Raw genomic sequence first — 13,081 nt, 5'->3', positions numbered from 1 at the left:
TTTGTCTAAAGGCATTGCGTTTTTCTACTTTATTGTTCCCGTAAGAGTAGACAAAGTTGAACTGAGGGGATGCTTACTTAAATGTGCATTCCTGTCTACAGGTCTCTTCACCATTTCGTCAGGTCCCAGTGAACGCAAAGGACATAGACCAGTTTTTAGATCCTATCATTTCTCACAGAAGGAATGGCTGATACATGACATGTGAAAGCAGGACCACTTTATCAAGTGAGAGTTATTAAAAGAGCTCCATTTCTAGGAGTGACAGAATCAAGTTAAAGTTTCTAGGTGATAAGAATCTTTGAAAGGGAACTGAAGAGTAGGGACAAATGGAAGGAAAAAATAGTCAACCTCCTGCACAGGATGTGAGCTAATCTCACAGCTGTCACTTGATGCTAATTCCTGCCTACTATTTATAAACTAAGACTTAAGATGAAAGTATAAGATGAAAAAATGTTCTAAACACAATGCAAAGTAAAAAGATCTAAAGGTCTAAAACGTATCTGAATGTAAATTTAAAAATTTTTTCTTTCTAAAGTAGGACATGTGTGCAAATACACACATACACAAAAGGCAAAAAGGAAATAAAATGGAGACATAAAAAAATGTCTGAGAAAAGAAAGTGCTAGACGAAGCTAAGATGCTAAAACAAGAAAAATAATTTGAAAGACTAAAATGTAAAGAGTAAAAGTCTAGGACTAACAGACAAAAAATTAAAATCAAACCACCAGCTGCCCCCAAGCTCCCACAACAAATATGTATGAGCTAAGGAAAGAGAAACATTTAAATAATAATAAAAAAAAAAGAATTGAGAAAAATATGATTGAAAAAAATCATTTTTAGAAACACAAGCAGCTGCTCAAGTGTCTATCAACAGATGACTAGAGAAATAAAATGCAGTATATACACACAATGGAATAGTATTCAGCAAGGAAAAGTCTCCAAATTTCCAATATATGCTACAATATGGATGAATCTTGAAATCACTATGCTAAGGGAAATAAGGCAGACCCAAAAGGATAAATATCATATAATTCAACCTATATGAATTATCTAGAATAGGCAAATTCAGAGAGACAATGAATTCATATTCATAGATAGAAAGTAGATTAAAGGTTTCCAAGAGCTCTGGAAAGGCAGGAGTGGGAAGTTCTTGCTTAATGGATGGGTGTTTTTTTTTTTTTTTTTGGTCAGGTGATGACAGGGAAAATAGTGGTGACAGCTGTACAATACTGTGAATGTAATTAATGCCACTGAATTACACATTTAAAAATGGTTAAAAATCAGCAGAAATTGGCACAGTGTAAATCAACCATACATTCATAAAAAACTAATCTTCGAAAAAGTTAAAATGTCAAATTTTGTTATATATATTATTATTATACGATAATAAAAATAAAGTCAAAATGAAGTAAAAATATTGTGTGGAACAATTAAAACCACAAATTAAAATATTATAATAAAAACATATGCTAAAATATTGCAAGACTATCACTCCCACATCCAATTTAAGGAATGTAAGAAACATAGCAAATATAAGGGTAGAGGAGGTGCATCAAAGAGGCAGCATCATAAACAATTTAATCCCAAATAATTAGGATGAGCATGTAATTTACCATCCTAATCAAGACACTTCTGAGAGGAAATAGGACACTATTAATAATTACACATTACACAGGGACAACAGGTGTGAACTGAGACTGTCTGAGGCAACCTAGAATACATGGTCATTCTACATATAAGGGCACTAGGTCCTCAAGGTTGAGGTCATGCTCACAGCCTGGGATATGGCCAGTGTACAATGGTCTGAAAGCATCTTCCTAAAGGACACAAGTGGTCAAAAATGCAAATCTTTTTTTTTAAAGAGAAGTATCACAATTACATGGTCTTTACTGAAGTTTACTAATTTGGGATTCATAAAACAATCAGCATATTATTAGATTTTACTAAGAGCTATTATGATAGTCTAGGAATTTTAGAATGGTGAATTATACTTTGAATTGCACTGCTAGGCACAATAAAGAATTCCTAGAGTTCCCATCATGGCTCAGCCGTGACAAAATCAGACTAGCATCCAGGAGGGCTGGGGTTTGATCCCTGGCCTCACTCAGTGGGTTAAGGATCCAGCATTGCTGGGGCTGTGGTGTAGGCCGGCAGCTACAGGTCCAATTCAACCCCTAGCCTGGAAACTTCCATGTGCCAAGGGAGTGGCCCTAAAAAGAAGGAAAAATAAAAGAATTCCTAAGGTGAATCATTTTCGATAAATCTATTTATATTTGTTACCTTAGAGCTCTATAAACACGTATTACATATATTCTTTTATACTTACATATGATTACAGGCAATTGAGCCTAACACTTAAAAAATCAAACAAGAACTACTGAGAAAATTAGTAACTGATATCCGATTCATTATTTTTAAACTAAAATTAATCTTAATGGCTGACAAATAGGATAACTTAAACAGTCCATACCTTACATGAGAAGCTCCGACTTGGGATGTTTCTTGCTAACTCTGATATCCTGGGTTTATTCTGCAGACACTTGGTTAGGTGATATTTTTTCAATTTTATTTTATTGTAATAATGATCAGCGAAGTTACAGTGATTCAAGTGCTGTTTCTGCATGCATTTCCCAAGGTGAGGAATACTATATTTCAAAGCTTGGAAAAATAATTTGCTCTTCTGCCGCATGATATCAAAGTCCTTGGTTTATGCTCCCTTTGGGACTGCCAGCACATGAATGATTTCCTAGGAATGCTTACCCAGTAGTGGGTTCTCAGAGTATCTAAGATCTGTAGTTCTTTTCCTCTGCCACTGGGGTCATGAACCCCTCAGGTTAGGAATAACTACAGACAGCTGATAACTCTGGTTAAAAATATCTGAAAACTCATGTAAGTTAAAGTTTCATTCCAATCATACTTCTTGGCAGATGTGACTTAGAGGTCTTATTTGTAAAGTCGATCCTATCAGGCTCAAACTATGCAGCACTGATTCTGGTACACACATGGACAAACTAAAAAAAAAAAAAAAAAAAAAAAAAAAAAAAGGCAGAAAACAAAACAAAAAAAACAAAATAAAAACTTGCAAACAAGTACACAGACTTAATAGAGGCATCTCAGTAATTCTGAGGGTTTTAAAAGGCAAATTAGCTTTGATTTTACATAACTCAGAACTTATCTTTGGTATGTATATGGAGAATAAACCAGAAAAGCATAATTACTTAAAAAGGTAGAGGAGAAGGTGTTAGTATTTACTGAGTATTTGCTACGTGCCAGATGTGTTTATATACTTTGTCCAATTTAAACGTCATAGAACCCTAACAGAATAGCTATAACAGTGTTGATTTTACAGGTGAGCAAACTGTGGCTCAAGGAGGTTTAAGTAACTGCTTCAAGTTACCTGGGCTGTAAGTAGTAAGTCTATCTGGTCATAACAATTTTAATATTAAAAAGGTGTTTAATTCTTTAATTAAACAACAACAACAACAACTTCAGGATTCACAAATGAAATTTGCCACCATCTCTGTTTTCTTCTAGGAAGCTGGTTCTTATTAACCTAACAAAGTAAGGCTAGTGAGTACTTAAGTCAGAGAAACCTGGGTTCAGGGCTTCACTTCTACACTTACCACCTGTGCCTAGTTTCTTCATCTGCAAATCAGATAATGACCCATTTACTCTACGGAGTACTTGTTCTAAGGATAAAATGAGACAATTTAAAGTTAAGATCTTAATACAATACCTGGCACGTAGCTACCACTCGATAAACTATTTTTATTTTATTTTTGGCTACTATTTTTAGGATTGGAAAAAAAAAAAACCTATGTACGTTGCACACTGTTGAATGTCATCATGGAATTCTTCCACAAAATGACCCTCGGTATCAGAGGTACAATACTGCGTCAGTTTTAGCACAGCTCGGATCCTTTAAGACGCCCCTGGTCCTCTTAATCTTTTTCTATGTCGCAGCAAATTAAGAGACTCAGAAGGGAGAGTTACAATAGGGGAACAGGAACAACACTAACAAAAATAAGCAAATAAAATAAAATAGGCCCTAAATCACTACATCCGTGCCGCAGCATCAATCCACCCATCTTTCACCTGCAGGGTTAGGGATGGGGGTGGGGTAGATGAATGGGTGTTCCTGGGAGAACCTATTTGTTTTCCCTATGCAACTCTCCACCCCAGAAATGAAATGAGGTGAGAGATGAGGGGTTCTGAGTGCGAAAGGGAGTGGTACCACATGCCACGCAGTGAAGGGACATCAATCAAAAAGCTAGGACCAAGAGCCTTGGAAAGGCTGGTGGGGGGCAGAAGGGATGAAGGGAAAAGACCCTCAGCCTACACCTCCCTCCCAATACGTACGCAAATTTAAAGTCGGTCTTGCTCTAGACACAGAAACGAGTGAAAGCCAGGTCGGAGAACCCGAAGCTCTCAGAAAAGCAGCACAGCTCCAAGCACCGTCGTGTCCAGCCGAAATCTGCGTTCTGCAGCTAGCGGAACAACCTACCCAGAGGCGCCGGGAGCTGGTTTGCAGCACGCCGTCTACGTAAGTCCCATCTAGCACGAGCGCTGAGCAGGTTCCGCCATCTTTACTGTGGTCAATGATGAATTTTTCTCCTCCTGGGTTCTTAAGCCCTCAAAGATATAAGCCTTTTGGTTCTTTGATAGTCCTCAGACCTCTAGATGAAACAGGGGAGAGGATAACAAAGAGGGGTAGTGTCCTATCAAGTCTGTCACAGGTCCCTCACGCTCCAGTCTGCCCTCACTAAAGATGGCTACCAGCAAAATGGTGCAGTGACGCGAGCCGCGCTGCCCTGGTTGCTAAGGAGACGTGACTGCCGGAAATGCAGGATTTGGGGAGGGCGCTCTTGCTTGGGCAGTGGGAGGGAGGCCTAGCGTCACAGGTCCTGATAGAGAAAAAGTAGCGAGGTCCTGGCAGGGGAGAGCTGTGGCTGCGGCTTCTCGGATAAAGGCGGCTCCAGCGGGATGGAGCCTCGAGTCACAGACGCCGAGGCCGGCCAGGTTGAGAGCGCCAAGAACGAGAATCCGGCAAGGGGTAGCGCCGCTCGGGGACCCGTAGTCGCGGCACCTTTGGCTGCAGCCCGGTGGAAGCTCCTGCGGCAGGTAAGAGACAGCCCTCAAGATTCACCTTTGCCTCTGGCCACTCCCCTCGCAGATACCCTGCAAGCGACCCGCAGCTACTCTCTACTTAGCAGCTCCGGGAGTTCCCTAACAATTTTTCCTGGAACCACCTGAAAAGCGTCCCTTTGGTTCACCTAGGCGTCCCTTCCAAAGGGAGGCATCAGGTGGCTTTGGGCGGGGAGGGTCCAGTCAGGACTGAGTCCTGGAAAACTCATATCGAAGTAGAAGATCCATTTCTAGATCTTAGTCTGCATCCGAGGGATGTTTCTCCTTGTTCGCCAGTAGGATTGATAGGACCGCAGTTCTCGATCCCACACTGCTCTCCTTTCCTGCTTCTGTTTTAACTTTCTTCTCCAGGTTTCTTCTCCTTGCTTCTTAACTCCCAGCCTGATTCTAGCCCAGAATCGCCCCTCTTGGTGATCAGCGTGGCTGACTGTGTTGGGACTGTGATATTGCACGTGTTGCTTCGGTTCCTTCCGTGGAGCGGAGAGTGAAGGGAGTTGGAAGAACTGCCCGCCCCCCTCCTTTTTTTTTTTTTTTTTTTTTTTTTTCCTCCATCAAGTTACGCGTAGTTTGAAATGATCAGCGAGATTCTCGCTAAGGTGGAGTAGTTCGAGTGTGTTGATTTGTTTGATGACGGTTATCATCTAGCACTTCAGAGTTGCCTCTGTTACCGGTAACTTCAGCCGTGTACAGGTTTGAAAATTTTCTAATATGACGTCACTGACGCCCTGTTCAAACTGCTTGAAGTGAAATCTGTTTATCCCAGTGTTATGCTTCTGCCTGGGTCTCCTGCTAAAAACTTTATTTAATAGAACACTTTCTGGAGTTCCCGTCGTGGCGCAGTGGTTAACGAATCCGACTAGGAACCATGAGGTTGTGGGTTCGATCCCTGCCTTGCTCAGTGGGTTAAGGATCCAGCATTGCTGTGAGCTGTGGTGTAGGTTGCAGACGCGACTCGGATTCCGCGTTGCTGTGGCTCTGGCGTAGGCCAGTGGCTATGGCTCTGATTTCGACCCCCAGCCTGGGAACCTCCATATGTGGCTGTAGGGGCCCTAGAAAAGGCAAAAAGACAAAAAACAAAAACAAAACCACTTTCTATTTCTGACTTGTGTTTCCATAAGTTTCCCAGCTATTGCCACTTTACTTGAGACCCTGCATTTAGTATTTTGGGAGTTACTTTATTTGCAGTTGTCTCCAGTCACCTTTTCATACAGTGGCCTTCCAGTGTTGTCATGACACAATGCAAAGATCATTTCCTTGCTGATGCTTTGAAAGTCTCTGCAGAGTCTTAATGATCTGGCTTTGCTATTAATGTTACAGATAGTATCATAGGATAATAAAATGTGTGTCCTCATAGATCATTACATAGGAACTGTCTATAGTGAAGTAAACACCAGTCAAAGTTAAATTATAAAAATAGTGAATGAGCACTTTAAAATGATCAATCGGAACTTATTGGGATGACTTCATTGATTCTTGGGGATCTGTAGCTCACTCTGTGGGTGAACCCCATATAGTGTGTGTGTATATATATATGTATATATATATATTTGGTCTTTTTAGGGCGGCACCCATGGTATATGGAAGTTCCCAGGCTAGAGCTACAGCTGCTGGCCTATGGCACAGCCACAGCAATGCAGGATCTGAGCTGCAGCTACAGCTGCTGGCCTATGTCATAGCTACAGCAATGCAGGATCTGAGCTGCATCTGCAACCTATACCACAGCTTATGGCAACGCCAGACCCTTAACCCATTGAGCGAGGCCAGGGATTAAACCCGAATCCTCATGGATACTAGTCAGGTTTGTTACTGCTGAGCTACAGCAGGAACTCCCATATCACATTATTTTAAGATCATTTGATCAGAGCCCATCTTTCTCATGACAATAGAAGTTATTCCTGGGAAAAAATTATATTTTATTAATCTCCATCTTCTGCACAATGTATAGCTAGTTGATTTTTAGTAGATGCTGTTGTGGAAAGCCTGAGAGTAAAGACAGTCTTTATGTGGCCTATAGCACCTTGTTCTCACTGTATTTTATCAGTTAGCTATTGCTTAGTAACAAACAACTATACCATCAAAATGTCATGCATACAATAGTGAGCATTTATTCTATTGGTGAGCAGCCTGGGAGTTGACTGACATAGGCTTTGATCAGCTGAGTGGCTCTACACTGCACATGCCTCTAATCCTGGGATTGATATGTTCTGATGATATGTTCAGAACTTGGCTGATATGTTCTTATGATGATGACGGAAGTATAAGAGAGTAAACCCAACCACTGAAACACATTTTAAGCCCCTACTAATGTCCTGTTGGCCGAAGTAAGATACTTGGCCAAGCCTAAAGTTAGGGGAGAGAGAAGTAGACTTTTTCCTGGGGGGGAGGAGGGGCAGAGTGAATATTTTCCTTTAATAATTGAATCTGCCATACACACATACACACACACATGCTGTGCTCATGGTTGCTGCAGTGACAATGCTGGATCCTTAACTTGTTGACCCACAGAGGAACTCCCATCTATTTTAAACATTTCAGGCTCTTAGTAGTTTCAAATGAACAGTCCACTTGCATCTTGTAAGAATCCAGAACTGGAAGACTGTGAGGAATCTAAATTGAGTTAGAGATATGCAACACTCTTTCTCTCTCTTTTGGGCATCTTCGTGACATTTGCTTATGTCTCCTTGTTTTCTCCCTCACAATTCTGTCTTTCCATTAGGGCGCCAATGCTATCTCAAGACCCTTCACCACAAATGTTCCGTATTTTCTATGTTTAACAATTAACATTTTTGAGAGAAAACCTAGTTGAGTTATCACATGATAAATTGCTGACTTTTGAGTCTAGTGCTCACTTAAATCAGATGAGGTCTGGAAGTCCATGGATCAGTATCAGTAGGAGCTGTGGATATTGTTCTGTTTTCCCCTTTGTTAGGTCTCATTATTTGCTGGCAAAGATAGCTATTGTCAGCTTCATCATCCAGCCAGCTAGTGATCTGGAAGAAATAATCCTTTTCCAACCACCACCCGAATCATTTCCTCCAAACAACTCTCATAGTCCAAGTTTGAACCAAGTGCTGTGTCTAGGAGAATGGTGCATCCCGTGGCAGGGAAAGCAACAAGTTATTCCTGAAGAGGAAGGAATGTAGAACAGATGAAAAGGTAGCAATGACCATTACACACTTACACACATCTCACAACCACCTTCAGAATGTATAATGGTGCTTAGAGGTCTGAATACTTGCCTGAAGAACCTGATTAATGGAATAGTTTACAGCACAATTTAAATTATGGTAGGATGCTATTGTTTTAAAGTGAAATTATTTTTCAGGGTTAGAAATCAACTCATTTTCTATTTTATAATCCTATTATGTTTTCCTAACAAATATTTTGATTTATTTTTAACAGTTAAAAAGAGCTTACAAGATGGCCAACAAGTACATGAAAAAATGCTCTACATCACTGTTTATTAGAGAAATGCAAATCTAAACTACTACCTCACACTGGTCAGAATGGCCATCATTAACAAGTCAACAAATAACAAATGCTGGAGAGAGTGTAGAGAAAAGGGAACCTTCCTACGCTGTTGCTGGGAATGTAAATTGGTACGATCACTATAGAAAACAGTATGGAGGTACCTCAGAAAACTAAGTATAGAACTACCATATGACCCAGCAATCCCACTCTTGGGCATATATCCAGACAGAACTTTCCTTAAAAAAGACACATACGGAGTTCCCGTCGTGGCGTAGTGGTTAACGAATCCGACTAGGAACCATGAGGTTGCGGGTTCGGTCCCTGCCCTTGCTCAGTGGGTTAATGATCCGGCGTTGCCATGAATTGTGGTGTAGGTTGCAGACGTGGCTTGGATCCCATGTTGCTGTGGCTCTGGCGTAGGCTGGTGGCTACAGCTCCAATTGGACCCCTAGCCTGTGAATCTCTGTATGACGCAGGAGCGGCCCAAGAAATAGCAAAAAGACAAAAAAAAAAAAAGACACGTACACCTGTATGTTCATTGCAGCGCTATTCACAGTAGCCAAGACATGGAAACAACCTAAATGTACATCAATAGATGAATTGATTAAGAAGATATGGTACACACAAACACACACACACACACAATGGAATACTGCTCAGCCATAAAAAAGAACAAAATGCCGTTTGCAGCAACATGGATGCAATTAGAGATTCTCATACTAAGTGAAGTAAGTCAGAAAGAGAAAGACAAATAGCATGTGATATCACTTATATCTGGGATCTCATATATGGAACAGATGAACCTTTCCACAGAAAGGAAACTCATGGACTTGGAGAACAGGCTTGTGGTTGCCAAGGGGGAGGGGGAGGGTGTGGGATGGACTGGCAGTTTGGGGTTAATAGATGCAAACTGTTGCATTTGGAGTGGATAAGCAACGATATCCTACTGTATAGCACTGGGAATTATATCTATCTAGACAGTTGTGATGGAACGTGATGGAGGATAATATGAGAAAAAAAATATATGTATATATGTGACTGGGTCACTTTGCTGTACAGTAGAAATTGATAGAACACTGTAAATCAACTATAATGGAAAAAATAAAAATCATAAAAAATTGCTTACATACTGAATAAATATGCAAAAATGTGGATGCAAGTGAGTTCATCACAATACCTTTATAAAAATACTGATTTTTCACAATATCAAAGAAAGCAATCTAAAACAAGTTATAAACAATATGTGTAGAATAAGCCCTTTAAGAATTATTCATAGCTGTATATATGTGTGCAGATGGATGTTTAACAGTGTGCTTTTCCTGAATGGGAGAATTTTGAGGTTGTTTTTTACTCTTCTGTATTTAAACTTCTTTTACAGTGAACATGGTTATTTTCATGCCATTTTCCATCTCTTCCAAGATGCATAGTTTTAATGCTAACATATTTGAAATTGGGGTATGTCTTTCAGTTGATGGCTCACCGGTCAATTGGCAGTCTATTCTATGTAATATCAGAAGGAAGAAAAAATTGTTGAATTTTTTAATCAGTGGTGTATTGGATTTGATGAAGTACAGTCATGGGACTACCAGACAAACAATTCCACATGAGTGACCAAAATCCTTCCCAGAACAAGATGCTAAACAATAGAAGGCCCATTACCTGGGTCGGTTAATTATAGGTGAATTATAATATGTAAATTATAGAAGTGAATCATAAAAATGATACATATTTTAAAATGAAGCTACAATCTGAGTGTCAAATCCTTCTAGATATTTAGAATTAGTTCTCTGTAGATTTTTACAGTTGGCTTCCCACACCTAAATTGATGGTATTTTTTTTTTTTCTTTCTTTCTTTTTAAGGCAGAACCTGCAGCATATGGAGGTTCCCAGGCTAGGGCTCGAATCAGAGCTGCAGCTGCCCATCTGTACCACAGCCACAGCAATGCAGGATCTGAGGCTCGTCTGTGACCTACACCACAGTTCATGGCAGTGGTGGATCCTTGACCCACTGAGGGAGGCTAGGGATCGAACCTGTGTCCTCATGGATATTAGTGGGATTTGTTAGCTGAGCCACAATGAGAACTCCAGTAATTTTTTTTTTTTTTTTCTTTAACTGCACTTGTGGTATGTGGAAGTTCTCAGGGCAGGGATCAAACCTGAGCCACAGAAGTGAAATGCTGGATCCTTAACCCACTGAGCCGCAAGGGAATTCTGATAGTAAATATTTTAGCAATTTAGCTTTATCAGGCAAACTTAGTTACCTTTTTTTAGTGGCTACACATGTAGCATATGGAAGTTCCTGGTCCAAGGATTGAAATTGAGCTGCAGGTGCAGCAATGCTGGATCTTTTAACCCACTGCACCAGGCTGGGGATAGAACCTGCACCTCTCCAACTCATCGAGCTGCCGCGGTTGAATTCCTATCTGACTGCGTCTCAGCAGGAACTCCACCTTTATCTTCCTAAAACATTCAACTTAGTTTTTATGGAAACAACATAAAAATAGAATGAAATGATGATTACTACTACCAATAATTTCTATTTCATTAGTTTTGTAATATTCAATTAATGATAATAAGAACAACTGGTATAAAAAGCTTTTGAAGAAGGACAGTTAACATGGCAAGCAACTCAACAGGGAAGGGCAAGAATAGTGCATTGGGAGTTCCCGTTGTGGCTAAGCAGAAAAGAATCTGACTAGCATCCATGAGGACGCAGGTTCGATCCCTAGCCTTGCTCAGTGGGTCAGCGATCTGGCATTGCCATGAGCTGTGGTGTAGGTCACAGATGCGGCTCAGATATGGCATTGCTGTGGCTGTGGTGTAGGCCAGCAGTTAGGGCTCCGATTCGACCCCTAGCCTGGGAACCTCTATATGTTGCTGGGACAGCCCTAAAAAGCAAAAAAGAAAAAAGAATAGTTCACTGGACACTACCTTAAGTTCACATGGCCCTGTCTGAATATTTAATAGAGGGAATGGAGAGTGTGTTAATCCAGGAATCAGTGCACGACTCTCAGTGCACAGGAGATTCACTGTATCTAGTGCTCTGATTCTATTGTAGAAAATGGCAGGCATTAACAGACCCTGTCCCTTCGCAGTGGTATGGTGTGCTTGGAGATCTTGCATTGATTGTGGATTAAATCCTTGCGTAAATAAGGAGTTGAGGGACCGACTCTTCGTTGGTTTTTATTGGCATCACTTGGATCACTTTCTGCATCAGGCTGAGAAGGGTCCTTAGTGCTCTTTCATTCCTCTTTTTTTTTTTAACATAGAGAATTCTTTGTTGTATTTATAAGGGTCTTTTCACATTGTTGCAGTTAAACCCACATTTCAAGTGATTATAGAACTTTATACTGCTGCAGTCACAGATGACATAGATGTTTGCCTGTTCTGTGAAACATACTTTAACCTTCAAGGGCTACATGTAATGCTCACCCCTAACCCTTGCTGTTCAAACTTTGTTAATATGTATGTCAGTGACTGGAGACTTTCTTTTTTGTGTCTGATTTATTACGATTAATTGGTTTCATTGGATTCCTTAAAAATATTTAGGGTTGAGCTTTAGGTTAAAAATTTGAACATGAATGTTTTCTTGAATTTAAAAGTATTTAGTTAGGGGAGTACCTGTTGTGGCTCAGCAGATTAAGAACCCGACTAGTATCCGCCTGGCCTCCATCAGTTAAAGGATCTGGCATTTCTGGGAGCTGCAGTGTAGGTTGTAGATGTGGCTGGGATCTGGCATTGCTGGGAGCCACAGTGTAGGTTGCAGATGTGGCTGGGATCTGGTGTTGCTTTGGCTGTGGCTTAGGCTGGTAGCTGCAGCTCCAATTAGACCCGTAGCCTGGGAACTTCCATATACCTCGGGTGAGGGCCTAAAAAAGAAAAAAGAAGAAAAAAACCATGTAGTTAATCAGTCTAAAACCAAAATATTCCACCAATAATTATTTTGAAAGACATGAAATTTTAAGGCTGTAGTCAGGAAAGTAAAATGTTTACAAGGCTCTAGGTGTGAAAGCATTTGCCTTTTCATTTTCATGGAGGTGTAAAAGTTATTACACTGTATTCATTAATAATCTTCCGAAGAGTAAAGGTAATTCTTTTCCAAAGGTTAAATACTTTAACCCCCTTTTTTAAATATAATGCTGGATATTTTTGTATTTGGCTCATTTTTTATTATTTAAGACCAGAAATCTATGATTTATTTTTAATCTTAAAAACAGTTTTGAGTTCTAAAAATGATGCTTTTTAATGATTTTTTTCTAAAATTAAAAACTTTATTAAATTTTTAGCTTTATTGAAGTATAATTGACAAGTAAAATTGTAAATATTTAAAGTGCACAATGTGATCATTTGATATACATTGTGAAAGGATTCCCCAGCCCATCTTCATTGAGTTAACACACCCATCACCTTTTTGTGGTTGTTGAGAACATTTCTTTTCCATTCCTTTTTTCCTGGAACTTTTGAA

General features: G+C 40.0%; 2 protein-coding genes across 10 annotated transcripts in view; one reads left to right on the top strand and one right to left on the bottom strand.

The window, feature by feature from the left end:
• Positions 1–4,549, bottom strand: part of PREPL (prolyl endopeptidase-like) — a 67,220-nt gene extending 62,671 nt beyond the window's left edge. The window contains exons 1-3 of one of the 7 annotated variants that reach the window (XM_005655232.3): positions 4,360–4,530; positions 3,624–3,689; positions 2,471–3,011 (exon numbers count right to left, since the gene is read on the bottom strand). In XM_005655232.3, coding sequence (XP_005655289.2) covers positions 2,471–2,689 — 219 coding nt within the window. In that variant the 5' untranslated portion in view covers positions 2,690–3,011; positions 3,624–3,689; positions 4,360–4,530. Of the gene's footprint in view, positions 1–2,470; positions 3,012–3,623; positions 3,690–4,359 lie in introns of all 7 variants that reach the window. The other 6 variants (XM_003125176.6, XM_005655235.3, XM_021088299.1 and 3 more) reach the window with 6 other exon arrangements.
• Positions 4,835–13,081, top strand: part of CAMKMT (calmodulin-lysine N-methyltransferase) — a 403,629-nt gene continuing 395,382 nt past the window's right edge. Inside the window, exon 1 of one of the 3 annotated variants that reach the window (XM_021088302.1) lies at positions 4,835–5,121. In XM_021088302.1, the coding sequence (XP_020943961.1) occupies positions 4,984–5,121 (138 nt within the window). In that variant the 5' untranslated portion in view covers positions 4,835–4,983. The remainder of the gene's footprint in view (positions 5,122–13,081) is intronic. The other 2 variants (XM_021088303.1, XM_021088301.1) reach the window with 2 other exon arrangements.

The sequence above is a fragment of the Sus scrofa genome, chromosome 3 (genome assembly GCF_000003025.6).
Source record: "Sus scrofa isolate TJ Tabasco breed Duroc chromosome 3, Sscrofa11.1, whole genome shotgun sequence".
NCBI lineage: Eukaryota > Metazoa > Chordata > Mammalia > Artiodactyla > Suidae > Sus > Sus scrofa.
This window is presented reverse-complemented; position numbering and strand designations above follow the sequence as displayed.